General features: G+C 40.8%; 1 protein-coding gene across 2 annotated transcripts in view; it reads right to left on the minus strand.

Moving 5' to 3' along the window:
• LOC145346564 (septin-7) overlaps nucleotides 1-17,095 on the minus strand; it is a 119,616-nt gene extending 102,521 nt beyond the window's left edge. For both annotated transcript variants that reach the window (XM_080193981.1, XM_080193980.1), the window contains exon 1: nucleotides 16,998-17,095. In XM_080193981.1, the coding sequence (XP_080050107.1) occupies nucleotides 16,998-17,007 (10 nt within the window). In that variant the 5' untranslated portion in view covers nucleotides 17,008-17,095. The remainder of the gene's footprint in view (nucleotides 1-16,997) is intronic.
• Nucleotides 17,096-18,396: the final 1,301 nt, after the last annotated feature.

An 18,396-nucleotide genomic window follows, 5' to 3' on the forward strand; every position in this document is an offset into this window, starting at 1 on the left:
TAAAAGAATGCAAGTTTACAAATGTAAAAAGAAAGACTGAACAGAAACTGATCTTGTTCCTCTCAAAATGTCATTTGGAAAAAACACAAGACCAGCAACAATAAACAGAGTGAACTACCCGAATAGGCAAGGGGAATGCAAGAACGTAGAAAGATAAATCAAAGAAAATTCCTGGTCTATAGGGAAAGGGTGGCGAGCAGATCATCGGGGGATTAGCAGGGTAAATAGATGGGATTACAGGAGTAGGTCAGTTCAGTGCAGACTCGATGGGCCAATTAGCCTCCTCCTATGATTTTATTTGTTCTTGGATAGCACAGCAAACTTAGTAAAACTGTGTGGATTTGAAATAATGAAGTCTTTTTCCTCCCAATGACGTCAGGAATATGACGTGGGTTTGTTATTACTCTGCACTGTAACCAATTTATTTACAACATTCATTCAAGTCTACAGTTAATTTATCAGTCTGAGTACACTGACGAATCCAGATTGTAATCGAAATCAACTGCGTTCTTCACTTGTCATAGATGATGACATATAATCTTGAACAGACTGAGGGGATTCTGACTGTCTCTACCCCATCCCCCCGAAAATACACATGTATAAAATTTACAAAAAGTACATTCAAATACAATGCTGATCGCTTTATTTCAGAACAGCGCATGAGATTTCTCACTTCACTTGTCATTGCAGTTATATTTACACTTCAAGTCAAGCATTCTCTTAATGGGTTCTAGCCCCCTAGTGTACTATGTTGGGAGGGCATTGACATTGGCCTTTTCCATTGAGCCTTTATGCAAGATGCACATCCCTCAACATTTAGTCCTAGATTTGAAATGTGCCAGTCTGCACATTTGGTTATCACATTAGAACACACAGCAGGTTTTGGGCAGATGAGAGTGTATTTCACTCAGTTGTCAATCATAGAATCCTATTGTGCAGGAGACCATTTGACCCAACAAGCCTGTACCAACCACAATCCCACTTAGGCCCTAGCCCCATAGCACCATGTATTTACCCTAGCTAGTCCTCGAGACACCAAAGGGCAATTTAGCATGGCCAAAGTACTTTGCAAGGTCACGGGTCTTTGGTGGGTAATCGTAACAACGCATTGTTGCCTTAAAAGTTATTCAGATTCTACTGGAAGCTGGTAGCACTTTAGTTAACAACCTTCAGCATTCAGTAGCTGCTCAAACAATGCCAATGTGATCAATCAAATTTACACCTCATTCTGTTAATACTACATCACTGTTTTTCAAAGCAGCTGGTTACGCTGTACAGCAAGGGCTTTTCCACAATGTCATCTGTCCCTAACGGATGGACAAGGGTTTCATTAAAAAAAACAAGAATTTCAAACATAAGACTGTAATGTAAAATGCAGCATGCTTCAAGCAGCCAAATGATTTCAGGGGCTCCAAAATTAGAACAAATGTTTTAAAGTTTATTTATTTGTGTCACAAGTAGGCTGACATTAACAGTACAATGAAGCTACTGTGAAAATCCGCTAGTTACCATACTCCGGCACCTGTCCAGGTACACAGAGGGAGAATTTAGCATGACCAAAGCACCCTAGCCAGCACATCTTTCAGACTGAGAGGGGAAACTGGAGCACCCAGAGGAAACTTTGACAGACACAGGGAGAACATGCAAACTCCATACAGACAGTGACCCAAGTCAGGAATCGAACCCGGGTCCCCACACTGTAAGTACTAACCACAATGCTGCGTTTAAATGTGACATTCCAATCAGATATTATCATCCACACAAAGTTAACATGTCCACCTTAATCAGCAAAAGCAAACAACTTGCATTCTGATGGCAAAATGGAAATGCTTGATTTTTTTCTCTCTTAACTGGCTTTATAGCCTGCAGCTAGCATGACTCATTGCTAAATACCCATCACTTTGCAGAAATTCCAATGAATGAAAGCCAAGTATTATTGTGTGATCAGTCCCTTTCTTTGTTAAAGCCTCAAACCATCTCTGGATTGTTTTTCTCCCATTCAACCTCTTCACCCAGAAATAAGGACAGCAAGGGCTCACTATGGGAACTGCAACAACACATTTAACCCTTCAAACGTAACACAGCAGTCCCAATCACACAGAAACAAAGCTCATTTGCATGGTTTGCCATCAATCTCCCATGCCCCGAGTGCATGTGATCCATTCACAGCTGGGCAATTTCCATCTATGATTACAAACTAGCATTCTAAAAACTTTATGCAACACAATACCAATTATTTTGGTAAAACCCTACGCACACCTCGAATGCAGCTGACAAGTTGTGCAATTCATCGAGTGTTGTGCTTCAAGCTTCGTTTTGAATGATCTTTACAGATTTGATTTATTATTGTCACGTGTATTGGTATACAGTGAAAAGTATTGTTTTTGCGCGCTGTACAAAGAATACCATACGTAGAGAAGGAAAGGCAAAATTGCAGAATGTGTTACAGTTACAGCTAGGGTGTGGAGAAAGATCAGCTTAATGCAAGGTAGGTCCATTCAAAAGTCTGATGGCAGCAGGGAAGAAGTGTTCTTGAGTCGGTCAGTACATGTCCTCAGACCTCTGTCACCTCTTTCCCAACAGAAGGTGGTGGAAGAGACAATGTCTGGGGTGCACGGGGTCCTTGATAATGCTGGCTGCTTTTCTAATGCATTGGGAAATGTAGACAGAGTCAATGGATGGCAGGCTGGTTTGAGTGATGGAACATTTGGGAATGTTTCTGCCTGAGGTGGGTGGGGGGCTGCTGAATTTTACTGTGAACATTGTTTCCCACTCTGCCATATCACACGTCCATTATCCTGCAGCATTCCAATGTTTAATATCTCAGGCAGAGAAAATAATAAAAGGCTAAGGAAAGAAAAGGATGGTTAGGGTGAGGAAGGAATTGAATTGTTGCAACAGGGAGCAAACAGACTGAACAGTCTTTGTGTTGTAAACCTCCACTGTTCACCAACACATCAGCCCCCAATGGCTCTCCTCTTCAACTTCATTCTCAGCTGTTTCATTGCTTAAGTGTCAAATTCAAACATCCTTCAGGTACTCCAGTCAATTTCCACATTGGATTCATTAGAGCACAAATATTGCTTCACTTCTATAACCACAGGAACCAGTTACAATAAGGAATACTCCTAGATCAGCAGGTTCGACAAATGCTATTACTAAATACCAACTGACTACAAAGACTTTAACCTTTTCTTTCCACGTGACACCAGATATGTGAAATACATTAGCTAGGAGTGACAAGAAAAATTAAAGATGAGAATAATGAACATAAGAACATAAGAACATAAGAAATAGGAGCAGGAGTAGGCCATCTAGCCCTTCGAGCCTGCCCCGCCATTCAATAAGATCATGGCTGATCTGTCGTGGCTCAGTTCCACTTTCCCATCCTCTCCCCATAACCCTTAATCCCCTCTCTTATCAAGAACCCATCAACCCGCTTCTTAAAAATATTTAGCGAGGCAGCCTCCACCACTTCAACGGGCAGAGAATTCCAGAGATTCACCACCCTTTGAGTGAAGAAGTTCCTCCTCAACTCCATTCTAAACCGCCTCCCCTTTATCTTGAGTCTGTGCCCCCTAGTCCTACTGTCTTTTTTGAGCGGGAAGAGTCTCTCCACCTCTATCCTATCCATCCCATTCATCATCTTATACGTCTCAATGAGATCTCCCCTCATTCTTCTAAACTCTAACGAGTACAAGCCTAGTTTATTCAGCCTCTCCTCATAGCTCAATCCCCTCAACTCCGGTATCAGCCTAGTAAACCTCCTCTGCACTCCCTCCAGGGCCAAAATATCCTTGCGCAGGTGCAGCGCCCAAAACTGCACACAGTACTCCAGCTGCGGCCTCACCAATGCCCTACACACAAGCGGAGATGAGTACTCAAAACTGAGGGATTTTAATACATCATAAAAAACTACATCCTCTGGCTTGTAACCAGGCAGCAAAAATTCAGAGGAATTGATGGTTTAGGAGCTGCAAGTTGCAGGGATACGCAATGTCCAATACACTAGTGACAGAAGCAGAATCTTAGCAGCTTTTAAAAGAAATCACCCTACTAGCCCATATATCACTAGATCAATGGCATTAATTTGATAACACGATATATTGAGATGTCATTGCACCTACAATACTATGACTACACATTTTTCAGTTATGATTTCTTTATTGCAATGAAAATAGATAGTATGTAATTTACTGATCTAAAAATATCTAAACGTAAACTTGATTATCTACTGCAGGTTATGACCACTCAGCAATTTGAGACAAAATGCCAAAGTTTCGATCAAGTGAGGTACAAACTAGTTTTTCCACTTCAACTAGATGCAAACCCAGATCTCCAGAAGAGCTGCTGTTGTCTCAGTTTTGAGAAGATTAGTCACTATTGGTGCAGTTCCAATTCAGCCTCCAGTTTCTCAAAGCTGCTCTTATAAACTTCAGTATATTTCATTTCAGATCTTTCCCCATTTCTGAATATTCAGCAAGAGCTGCTATGAAAAATCAAGATTTATTTCCTTCATTTAGTACAAGTCCACTGCAATGCACCTCCATATGGAGGCCATATCAGCACACTAACAATATACAGCCAATCTTGAGACCCTCGCTTTGAATGAAAAGCTGTGAGCTGCAATGTCAGTAAAACAGTTTGTAAAAAAAAAATTTCAATTTCTCCATTATCAATGGGTTTGCACTGAGCCAAGACTGTCTTGATTGGATGGCTAACTTGGCTCATTTCCTTTAAAGGAAATTTCACACAGCCAGGCAAACCACAAAGCTCATTTACTGAAACCTCCAACTACTAAGCCCAGCACAGCCTCAACAGTCGCTAGAAAGCATTTTATAATTTTGCACAGGCAGGAAAGGGAACCACATGAGCAGCACAATGAAAAAGGGGCTCAGTTGCTTTTGTTACACTCCACACCTCTCCAGGTGGTTTTTATTTCAAAATGTTAAGCTACACACAAATACAGCTATGAGGCAACTCAATTTTCTTGAAAACTTTAGGTATTTTTAGAAGCCCATTAAAATTATCTTGTAATTGTCACAGAATTAACTGTTTAATCTGCTAGTTCAGATAACTCCATAAAAGGATGACGATTCAGTTACTCTTCAAAAGGGCAAGTTTGCTGGGGTTTTTTATCACATTGTTGTTGAGGCGATCTTGCTCTCTACACTTCGATTGCAATGCTACACAAGTGATGAAACTTCAAAGGTCATTTTAATTTAATGTAGAGAACTTGGTGACAGTGGATGAAGAAGTCCATACAGATGCAAGTTTGCCCTTTTTTCCAATAGATGGAAATGAGCTACACAAGCCAATAATGCTTCTTGCTTGGCTTGATACCCCATAAGTAAAATTCCCCTCTTGCCTCAAACCAGTGACTGTCCTATCGATATTATCTTATCAAAAGCTTCAAAATCTTCAGATATATCAAAATCTGGAAACACATTTACAGAGCAAATAGTTATAAAGTTCCTCTGACAATTCATTTGCAGTAGCACCAAACTGAGGCTCCAATCTCAGAACATTTTTGAGTCCCCCCCACTATTGGTACAAATTTGAATACAAACTTGCAGCAGCGGATAGGAAGTTGCGATAGTCCAAAAGATCATTCCGCTGATTCAGAATTGAACTGGACATGGTACACAATTTCATACAGATTACGCTCACTGAAATCCGAGGGATTTAACGACATTTGATATATCCACCATGCGTTACTCAAAGCCAAACATTGGACAAGTGGAAATTTCCTCTGATTAAATATTGGAAAGACTGAACCCATTGGTTTCAGTCCCCATTACAAACTCCAGTCCCTTCATTACTCTCTCCCTTGCATCTGTCTGAGTCATGCTGTTGGGGTCATATTTGATCCAGAAATGATTTCCAATCACATAGCCATGACATTACAATAAGGTCACCTCTCCATTCCACTCTGTCTCATTTCATCTCATGCTAAGCCCTCATTCATACCCGTTATCTCTAGACTTAATTTCAACTCACTTCCTGACCAGCCGTCCCACGTTCTCCAACCTCTACTACCTGTTATAGCTCCCAACAGGGCCTCTGTCCTCGTAGTTTGTTTGTAACTTTCCATTTGTACAGATGCTTGGGGCTCTATATTTGAACAGTCATGAAATGCTGTCAGCACTGTATCCTCTATCACTGGTGTCACTGCCAAAGACTCCACTTGCACCATAAAAGCGGCTGGAAATGAACGCTTTCCCACTGTTTTTTAAGGCTTCAGACATCTGCTTCAAAAGCATTTCTCTTTTTGAATCTAATTCTGGTTCAAACCAACAGTATGTCTGTTGTTCTAGCACAGTCCAATAATTTCAAGGCAAACAATGATCTAGGAATTTCCAAGCGGAATTGTTGCAAAATCATGGATCATCGGCTAAACTCCATGACCTTGTTCTGTTGGAAGAATCATCCAGTTTTTTAAATTTATCGAAATCAGACCAGGCTTATAGGCATTCAATAAGCCATCTCAAATTTTACCCAGGAATTTTAACAGAACATCCAAACCTTATTCATTGTCCAGCTTTAGAACATCCAGTACAGAGAACTTTGCGCAGTGGATCTTGCTCCTGGAAGGAAGCCAAGTGCCAGAACTAATGCTTGCTTTCTTCTCAGTAAAGACATAAATTACGTCAATAAGTCGACTGTACTATTCCATTGATCCTAAGGTTCCATTTCAGAAAAGTGTGGTGGGAAATCATACCCTGCCACCTTTTAGCTATCTTTCTTCAGGGAGTCTTCAAATACAGTTCTCTCAAAAAAAAAACAAACTCCACACATACAAAATAGGAGAAATAGGCCTTTCGGACCCTCAAGCCTGTTATAATATTCAACAAGATCATGGCTGATCAGCTTTGAATTTCAAGTTCTACATTCCCATTCACAGCCAATAACCTTTGATTCCCTGGCCTAACAAGAATCTATCTCCGCCTTAAAAATATTCAGTGAAAACATTTCTCCTCTTCTGTCCTTTAAAGGCAACTTCTGATTTTAAAACAGTGTCTCCCCTCCTAGTTCTGGGTTCACCCACAAGAGGAAACATCACATCCACCTTGTCAATGCCATATTGACTTTATATAGTTCAATCAAGGCACCCCTCACTCTTCCAAACTCCAGTGCAAAAAAGCCCAGTTTGTCTAACCTTTCCTCATTAGACAATCTGCTCATTCCAGGTATCAATTTGGTAAGCCTCCTCTGAACTGCCTCCAATGCATTTACATCCTTCCTTAAATACAGCTAAATTTGCACACTATATTTGAGGTGTGGTGATTTTTGACTCTTCCTGTCAGTAAACAACTTTACATTTCCTCACATGTTCGAAGATGTGTAGGTTAGGTTGATTGGCCATGCTAAATTGCCCCTTAGTGTCCCAGGATGCGTACGTTTAAGAGATTAACGGAGTAAATACGTGGGGTTACAGGAATAGGGCCTGGGTGGGATTGTCATCGGAGCAGACTCGATGGGCTGAATGGCCTCCTCCTCCTGCACTGTAGAGATTCTATGCTATTCCATCTGCCAGACTTTTGTCCAATCAACCTATCTATATCCGCTTACAACCTCATGTCTTTTTCAGGTTATATTGTCTATATGTTATGTCATCTGTAGGTTGTGCTACTGTGCCCTCATTCCCCTCCAAGTCATTGACGTAAATGGTAAAAGGTTGAGCCCCAGCACAGACCCCTGGGAGATTTCACTCATCACATCCTGCCAATCAGAAAAAGACTCATTTATGCTTACTCTGTTCTCTGTCAGCCAGTGAATCTTCTAACTTTGCTACTATTTTATGTCTTACCATGAGTTTTTTTTACTTTCCACAGTGACTTCAATGTGGCACCTTATCAAATGCCTTCTGGAAATCCAAGTTCAGCAAATGTACAGGTGCCCCTTATTTACAGCGCATGTTACTCTTCAAAGAACTCCAAATAAGCAGGTCAAACATGATTTCCTTTTCACAAAACTACGCTGACTCTTCCCAATGACTGAGTTTTTCTAAGTGCCCAGCCATAACCTGCTTAATGATTGATTCCAGCACCTTCCCCCTTACAAGCATCAAACTAACAGGCTCAACGTGTTCCTGTTCCCTTCAATTATAACCTTCCGTCAGGAGTAAATCTTATCTCTACTCTCCATTTTCAGGTAACCATCCTCTGCAGATAATGTCAGAAAAGGCATGGTTTTGAAAATGACAATTTGGTCGAGACAGTTTTTTGCTCACCACAGCACTGATTTCTTCAGTCTAAACGCCAGATACCCAGTAGTGGCTGACTCTTTTTTTTAGAAAACAGAATTAACTAATCAATACCCAACTTTTATTTATCTGACTACCTTAAAACTACTGGGTATTTAACATCTATCAACTGAATCTATTAGGTATTAAAACAACTGCAACAATTCACAAATCTCAAAGAATCATTTCCTCAGCTCAATCCACAATGATCAATACATTACCTTGAGACTGTGGCTGGTGTTCTAGATTCTTCAGCAAAAGGAAACAGCATTGGTTTCTACCCTATAAAGCCCCTTCAGAATCCTGTATGTTTCCATGACTTTATCTCATTCTTCTAAACTCCAGAGTTTAGGCCAATTTACTCAGTCTATCAGCTGCTGACATTCTGACCCCAGGAACCAATCTAGTGAACTTTCACTGAATTATCTCCAATGCAAGTATGCCTTCCTCCTTAGGTTTGGCGACTAAAACTGCACACCACAGTCAAGTGTAGTCACACCAAAGCCTAAATAATTGCAGCAGTTGCGTCGCATATCTCTTCAATGCCCATCTCTGAGACATGGCAAGGTTTCTTGGCTGTTGTTGTTAGCATATTGGTGATGTAATCCCAGTTTGCTCACCACGCACTCACCCAACATACACAAAAGGAATGGGTGAAACATGGCATGTTCAACACCTCAAATTTACCATCTAACTTGCCTGTAGCACCAATAAGAGGGAAACAAGCATTCAATTTCATTTCAGCAGCACACAGATACCAGGAATGAAGAAAAACAGAAGCAGTATGGTGATATTCAGCGACTTAGCACTTCACCATTCTGTCGAAAAGGGAACACAGTATTCAGTTTTCTAAAGAGAAAGTAATCGGGTGCAACTCCAAAGAACATTCTTCTCTTTGCAGAAAAGCTTCAATATTTTATCAGAGCTAAAGATTCCCATTCTAAAGTCAATGTAAACAGCAATCAGCCAATTGTAAATATAAAAATCTTTGGACGGAGGAGCATACAGCTCCTCAGTGTCACACGTAAGCAAGACAGGTATACATAACATTGTGTAAGTGAATGGCAGAGGTTACCATGACGATCAAGTACATCAAGTACAGTGTCCACACTATTGTCTGGTGGTCAGAGAAGGTGCTATTTAAAAACAAGTCTTTCTTTTTACTTTGTATCTGCTTGCGTGTATTTGATTTTAAAACTAAAAGCAAAAATTTTTATTTGCTGCTCAAATCCCAATGACTGTATATCAATTGTGCCAGGAACAGGACAGAATCCAAAAACACTCAGTAAGGATACACAGCATCCATTGGCCAATCTACAGTTCCCAGCCAGCAAAGGCAGGGAAACAGAAAATGTTGGAAAAACTCAGCAGGTCTGGCAGCACCAGAGTCAATATTGAGCACATATAACTCTGAGTCGAAGAGGGATAGAAAGTACTGAAGAAGTCACGCAGATTCCAAACGTTAACTCTGTTTCTCTCACCACAGATGCTGCCAGACATGCTGAGGCTTTCTAGCATTTTCTGTTTTTGTTTCAGTTTTGCTTTCATTTTAAGCACAGTGAGACAGTCTCATCCCAGAAAAAAAACATTGAACAAATCAGAGAAAAACAGATAGATCCATCAAATCCGAACAGTACAGGAGGACATTCAGCACATTGAGTTTGCACTGACTCTCCAAAAGAGCAGCTTACCCAGGCCCATCAGGTAAACACATATGGCCAGTGCAGACATGATTTATAAATCAAAATTCAGCAGTCCAACTTGGAGTTGGCCTTTACTCAGCCTCACTGCAATTTATAATGAAGCAACAATTAACTTGTAGAATCCGACAAATCCAGAGCCAGAGCCAAAATGGATTTCGAGCTGCTCATAATAAATATTTCTCTCTTGGACGCTATGCTGTATAGACACAAGGCTGTTAACAAGCATAACCAAAACACCTGGAGAAAGGGGCATTGTGTCAAAGCTGTTCCTTTCAAACTGCACCTGTACATGGATCCATAAACCGCTCATCAGGAATCGGTTAACAGCTATTGTTCAACCAGGAAATATTCGAATGTTGTTTTCCTTCATTTAAAATTGCTCAACATCAGAATTGTGACATATTACAACCTAAAAACGCAGGAAATTTCTCCACCCAAAGGGCTCCCTGCCAAGGAAAATATATTAGCACCATTTTGTGTTGGGAAAATTCCATTTCTGTTCAAAGGAAACCAGAGTTTAAAAAAAAGACAAACACTCCTGCATAAATGACTGAAGATCATGTTCATTTTGATGCCAAAGTATTTGAAAAGAACAAGATTGTCATCATAAGTGGTTGGATTTATTCATCTCTGCTTGGCACTTGCGTCCTTTTTTATAATTTGCTCCTGGGTTGTGGGTGGCTGCAATAAGGCAGCATGCTTTGTTCATTCCTTGTCACTCTTGAGGCATTAGGAGTCAACCACAGAATGGAATTGGAACCACGCATATGCAACCTGGATAGGGAAATACTTTGCTGCTGGTCCACAAATTAGCCAATTCACAGCTTGCAATGTCTCTGGCTTGCCTGCTCAGTGGCAAAACCACAAAGATGCCATATTATGTCCAGAGGGAAGTCATAGAATTGTCAGTTATGCAGCAGGTAGCTGAGCCTGAAACATCAGAGCAATATTGTGATGAATGGGCAATCAACTACAAATAGATAATTTGGGGTAGTGATAAATCTCAGACACCAATTTCCAGCACCCCATGAGCCTTGAGCAGTGGAAGAAAAAGGTGATGGAAAAGGAAAGGGGGAGAATGAAAAAATAAATGTCACAATTAAATTCCTGATCACTATTCAGTCACTTCTGCTAGAAGGGTGACAATAAGCTGCTGGCACTCACTCAGGTAACCCACTGTGAATGGCTTCCACCAACGTGCAGTATCAGAAAGCCCGACCAAGGAGTTGTTCGAGACTGGATGAGGAATTTTCTCCTACAGTACTCTCACTATTGAAGTCATGGAGGTACCAATTTGAATAAACTTTGCTGTGGCCAACCTGCTTCTAATCCAGCCCCAGATGATCCTATACTAATAGATAAAAATACACTCACACCACAGGCCTGTACATTTCCCATGACCTACATGCACTACCCCACCCCCCTACTTCATACAGTGGAATCACATTTATCCGCTCTACTCCTATACTCCAATCTTATCCAGTCTAGATGCGTTTCCCCTGCCCCCACCCCTATTCTAAATCTCTCATATTTCACTTTTAACTCTTCAGCTACTGAAAGCAATCTGTTTCTACTCATCATGTCGCATTCTTCGATCATTCGAAACAAAAATTTGCACAGGTTTTACATTGCATTACTCAAGATAAAAACTGGAATGAAAATTTTTTATTTTTAAAAACAACCTCATTGACCTCTACCACAACACACTATCTACATACCCTCCAGAGTTCCCATCAATCCGGTTTCCCTCAATTATTTGACTTTCAGCATTTACCCGTAAGCAAATGTCTGCAGCCCGATCATGTCATCTTCATGGCTGGAAACGCAGCAGGCAGCCAAAGGCCTGTCTAGGTCACAAACTAACCTCAAACATTTGCAATTTGTCCAAGTTTGGAGATTCCAGAAATAGATTTGGATCTTGTCTAAAACAACATATTGCAGGGAATGTTCATCATGTACAATTCTCAGCCTTCCTTCAGAACTGCAAAACACCCAAGTTAAGCCTGATGGAATGTTACAAACGAAAACAGCTTCACAAAGATCTTCTCACTTTACCACAAACACAGTCCTTGCTCAGCTCACATGTTGACTCCGAGCCACACAATGATGCAGTTGTGCTTCATGCAATGTCTGCCACTACTTAGCTTCCTTGCTAAGTCATACTAATCATACATTTATACTGCAGCTATTAGTTTGAGACTTGTGTGGTAGAGGCAGTGCTGATGCCATTTTATATTGCCCCAGAATAAAGCAACTTTGTAAATTGTTCATAAGGTTATTATACTAGAACACACACATTGTGCTGTCAAACCCAACGAGCGTCGAAATAGCTGAAACCCCCTGGAGTCAATCAAATACAAAACAACAGGAAAGGCACAAGCCAAAAAGGATATGAGCACCACATATCGACCAGTAGCTATACAATAACGGAAGTAATTTTAGCACAAGGCCATCTAAAATACAGGTATAAACATCTTTCCTATGGAAATTCTGGCTTAACAATTGGTAATTTTTCAATTAATTAATACCAATTGAGTTCTACCATGATTTTATCAATAAAGTCAAAAACATCAGCAGCATGTTTTTTCCAGCAAAATTCTGGAACTCCTTATTTACCAGCACTGCCACAATGACTGCAGTGTTTCAACTTAGAAGCTATCCTACCTTCTCAAAGACAATTAGAGGTGGGCAATAAAGATTTTATTTATTGGTCACAAGCAAGCTTACGTTCACACTGCAATGAAGTTACTGTGAAAATCCCCAGTTGCCACACTCTGGTGCCTGTTCAGGTACACTGACGGAGAATTTAGCCTGGCCAATGCTCCAAACCAGCACGTCTTTGGACTGTGGAAGGAAACCAGAGCACCCAGAGGAAACCCAAGTAGACAGAGAGAATGTACAAACTCCACACAGACCATGATCCAAGCCAGGAATTGAACCTGGGTCCCTGGTGTTGTTAGGCAGCAGTGTTTTACTCCTATCTTAAGAGCAAAAGAGTGGCTAAGGGTAAAATCGGTCCCCTCAGGGACAGACGAGGGGAATTGTGCTTAGAGGCAGAGACAATGGGGGAGACCCTGAATGAATACTTTGCGTCGGTATTCACGAAGGAGAGGGGCTTGATGTCTGGCACGGTCATCGAGGGAGCTGTAGACCAATTGAAAGATCTATCGATTACGAGGGAGGAAGTGTTAGGGCTTTTATGTAGCATTAAAATCGATAAATCTCCGGGGCCCGATGGCATTTATCCTAGGCTGCTTAGGGAGGCAAGAGACGAGATTGCTGGGCCTCTGACGCAAATCTTTGTCTCTTCTTTGGACACAGGTGAGGTCCCAGAGGACTGGAGGATAGCGAACGTGGTACCGTTGTTTAAAAAGGGTAGGAGGGATAGCCCGGGTAACTATAGGCCGGTGAGTTTAACGTCAACGGTAGGCAAGTTGATAGAGAGGATTCTTAGGGATAAGATGTATGAGCACTTAGAGCATTGCGATCTGATTAAGGATACACAGCATGGCTTTGTAAAGGGGAAGTCTTGCCTTACAAATCTGGTAGAATTCTTTGAGGAGGTGACAAAAATGGTCGACGAAGGACGAGCTGTCGATGTCGTCTATATGGATTTCAGTAAGGCGTTTGACAAAGTCCCTCATGGTAGGCTGGTAGAGAAGATTAAAGCTCATGGAACACATGGCCACGTATCTAGATGGGTAGAGAACTGGCTTGCAAAGAGGAGTCAGAGAGTAGTGGTGGAGGGGTCCTTTTCTAGCTGGAGGTCTGTCACTAGTGGTGTGCCGCAGGGCTCAGTACTGGGACCTCTTCTCTTTGTAGTGTATATAAATGATTTGGAAGAGGGAGTAGGTGGTGTGATCAGCAAATTTGCTGATGACACCAAGATGGCTGGATTGGCGGGCAGTGAGGAGCAGTGTCTGGCAATACAACGGGATATTGATGGGCTGGTTGATTGGGCAGATACATGGCAAATGGAGTTTAATCCGGATAAATGTGAGGTGATGCATTTTGGCCAGAATAACGTAGGGGGGAGTTATATGATAAAGGGTAAGCCCATAAGGAGTATAGAATCACAGCGAGACCTGGGGGTGCAAGTGCACAAGTCTTTGAAGGTGGCAGTGCAAGTGGAGAGTGTGGTGAAGAAAGCCTATGGTATGTAAGCCTTTATAGGAAGGGGTATAGAATATAAGAGCTGGAGTCTAATGTTGCAGTTGTATAGAACGTCGGTTAGGCCGCATTTAGAGTACTGTGTCCAGTTCTGGTCGCCTTACTACCGGAAGGACGTGGAGACTCTGGAGAGAGCGCAGAGGAGGTTTACCAGGATGTTGCCTGGTATGGAAGGACTGGGGTGTGAGGAAAGATCGAAGAAATTGGGGCTCTTTTCCCTTGAAAGAGCTGACTGAGGGGGGAATCTAATAGAGGTATATAAGATTATGAAGGGTATAGATAGAGTAAACAGGAGGTAAGCTATTTCCTATGATAGAGACACATAGGACAAGGGCCCATGAACTTAAGGTGAGGGGGGAGAGGTATAACACAGATATTAGAGGGAAGTTTTTCACACAGAGGGTATGGAATACTCTGCTAAGTAAGGTGGTGGAGGCCAACACGCTAGAGTCATTTAAGAGTAACTTAGACAGGCACATGAGTGGGTTGGAGATGGGTGGATATAGGAGATTGTTTTAAATAAGGGTCATTAGCATTGGGGCGTCCCTGGTAAGGCAAATGGATATCGTACAATAATAATGTGTTTTTTTCTTTTCATTCACAGGTTTTAAGTCGGTCCACCTTGTGTCCAACGAGGGGCATACACGCGATGGGTCGTACTTGGGCTGCTCTTGGTTGGTCGAGATTGGCCTAGTGCTTCATGTCGTTAGTGTGTGCTTAAACTGGACCAGATACTGGGCAACATGACAGCTCAGTGACTATCACTGATTGCTGTGCAGACACATGAATTTGGGCCGGTGTCTGTGGGAGTTTGCGCATTCTCCCCGTGCTTGCGTGGGTTTTCTCCAGGTGCTCTGGTTTCCTCCCACACCCCAAAGATTTGCTATTAGGCTGACTGGCAGTAATAAATTGTCCCTAAATTAGTTTCTCTCAATGTGGATGGCCATAAAACAATAGATAAGGGTCATGGATGGAGGGGGGGGACTGGTAGTGTTAAAATGGCGGCGCGGGCTCGTTGGGCCAAAGGGCCTGTTTCCCGGGCTGTTTTGTAATAAATACTGGCTTTGTCAACAACACCCACATAGTGAATGTATAAAAATGCTTTTCCTTGAATGCATCTACTATGCTATTTGCCTCAACTAGTCTACATGGTAGCAGGTTACATATTCCAGTCACTCAGGGTGAAAGTTCCTCCTGAATTTAATTGATTGATCAGTGACTGTTTCACATCATGACTTTCAATTACATATTTGTATATAAACCCATACCAACAGATACATTATCTGCCACCTTCAGAACTATTATTTCCAGTCTTTAATTGCACTATCATCTTTGTATTTCTTAAATATTTGTTAAGAAACACGACAATTCTATCCACAATGTACATTACAGCCAGACACCCACTACAAATAATTTAACAACTGCTCTCAAATACAGCATGCAAGTATACCAGAGTATATAGCAATAATCCAGAGTTACATTCCCACAGGGTAAAGCCATTGTCCCATCTCAAAGATTAAGATAAACATGTCAAACAAAATAGCTCCATTTACAAGAAAATTAATGAGTTCAGTCTGCCAAAGTCTAAATGTTAGGCCACTATTGTAGTGATCTACCTTAGTTAACTATCAAATCCCAATCCCCATCAAATCCTGCATAATTAATTTCAATTTTAGATGTTTTATTTAATATGTTGTCTTTATGTTCTAATGACACAGAGGTGCAAAATGAAATACATCCAAACAGTTCTACAAAGTTTGCAATAGGGCTACACAGAATAGATCAGAAAGAGGTTACTTGGCCCAGTCTATGCTAGAAACCTTCTTTTAAAAAAAAATTCATTTACAGGACGTGGGTGTCACTGGCTGAGTTGAATTGATGGAATGTGTTGAGGGGAATATCGAGTGAGACAGTGCTGAAAGCCCCAAATATCCTTGGAGATTTTAGAATACTGCAGCACCTCAAGGAAAAGATGTCACAAATCCAACCAAAATTCTGCAAAATGAGAACAGCATCATCTTTGCAGGTTTGGTGATATCAACACAGCGAACATTTCAGAAATGCTCATACAGTAGTCTGGACCTTGCAGTCAATGAAACTGACAACAGCATTGCTACTCTTGAAGAATGCTGTTCACAAATCTAGCAGTCTCTGTGGTAAGCATTTTTCCTTTCCTGATGTCACTCTGAATCTGGCATGTTAATCAGATCTCTGGCACTAGCAATAATGACGTTGCTAAACAGCCAATCACACTTAACTATTCTCAGAGAGCAAAGCAGAAATTAAAAGAGATTTTCCACTGGAAAATCTCAGCAGGTCTGGCAGCATCTGTAAGAAGAGAAAAGGGCTGACATTGTGAGCCCAGATGACCCTTTATCAAAGCTGGACAATGCACTGACTTTTTTCACTTTTAATTCATAAACTTGGGGAGGGAAATAAATAATGCCTACATATGGGGACTAAGGTAGCAGAAATATTTTTGATATTTCAAATTATTTGAATCTTATCACAATGGAGAAACTGACATGCAACAAATATCAACTTGCTCTAAGGGCAGTGGAGTTGGTCAACAGTAACTTTGAACTTAGCATGCTATTAAAACCCCAAATACAACACTCTCCTGACAAGTACATATTCACAGTTGATTTTTCTCTTCCTTAAACCAAGGATCCTGAATCAACTTGGGCACCTCCAATAAACTGGTGGAAAAATGAATTGGGGAGATTTTGGTGTGTACAGTTTAAGATCACGTCCCAGATTGTCTGTATCCTCTAAGATATCAAAGAGTACTCAACAACATTTATCAGTTCACTATCACAAAGGACAAATGAAATGACAAACTAGCAATCACTGAATTTAATATATTTTGAATCACTTACCTACAACCATCAATGTAAATTCAAATCCCCTTTTCACAGACTTTCTGTACACTTGGTTAGGGAGGTTTGCAAAACCCACATAGCCTTCAAGATTCTTTTGTTGCTGTAACAGAAAGTGAATAAATTTATCGTACTGACAACAGGAAAGAACACTGATGCAAGTTAATTCCGCAGTTCAAATGTAGAAAACTTCCGAACTATAATCTTATCACAAGTGCCAAGGAAGCCAGACACTTCATGCACAGAAATATTAAAAACTAGCGCATAGCTTCTGATACTTACCGCTGTGTTGTTAAAAGTTGAAAACCCACAGGTTCAGCATTTCAGATGGTGGTGAAATATTCACGTTGCACAACGAGAGGAATTCAAAGCAATATGGGATTGTAGAAATCAGTATCATCCAACAGAACATGAAAAGAAAATGAGGAAATAAAAGTTAGAATTCAAATATAATCACAATGCCAATTTGGTGTTTAACAGATTCAAAAATAATGCATTATAAAATGATTTAGGCACAACTGCTCAAACACATCAGGACATGCATGTCCAAGTGTGTTTGCTCATAGCTTTTAGAAAATTAACCTTCTCAGAGATTTTGCCTTGTGTTTCATTTCCAGTATCAATATGTACTATATGCTCAACATAATTACCCAACTAGTTTACTGTCAACTCCACTCTGGAGGGATCCTCAAGCCACAATACTAGAGGAAAGTCTATCACTGGTATAATCTGCAAAATCTCTGAAGAACTGAAATCACATTTGTTTTTCAAAGAACAACTTTTGTGGGAAATGTAAATAGGTGTGATTTATTAATTCCATTTCTAGAGAAAAACTCCAGAACTTCAATGAAGTTAGAAAAAATAACTTGAATAACAGTTTACAACTCCAAATGGCTTCAATGCTTGAAGGAATTAAACACTGTCGCCATGGAGATAAAGATGACAACTTGCACAATGAAGGAAGTAATGACCATATAAGTTCTTTTTTGGGGATGGTTGGAGAATTAGTTGGGGCAGTAGGAAAAATTACTTTTCCTCTTGACATAGTACAGGCTAGCAAAGTAGTAATCCATTATCAGATCTACCATCCCAAGTGGGAAAAACAGAGTCAATTGTCATTCCAATCAATGTACCATTAGATCAATTTTGGGAAACAGGTTAAGACCTCAACACCACAACGCCTCTTTTTTCTCAGAAGGCTAAGGAAATTTGGCATGTCCGCTATGACTCTCACCAACTTTTACAGATGCATCATAGAAAATATTCTTTCCAATTGTATCACAGCTTTGTATAGCTCTGCTCTGTCCAAAGCTACAAGAAACTACAAAAGATCGTGAACAAAGCCCAGTCCATCACTCAAAGCAGTCTCCCATCCAATGACTCCATCTATACTTCCTGC

Source organism: Carcharhinus amblyrhynchos, chromosome 8 (assembly GCF_965287045.1).
Source record: "Carcharhinus amblyrhynchos chromosome 8, sCarAmb.v2.hapA, whole genome shotgun sequence".
NCBI classification, from domain to species: Eukaryota; Metazoa; Chordata; class Chondrichthyes; order Carcharhiniformes; family Carcharhinidae; genus Carcharhinus; species Carcharhinus amblyrhynchos.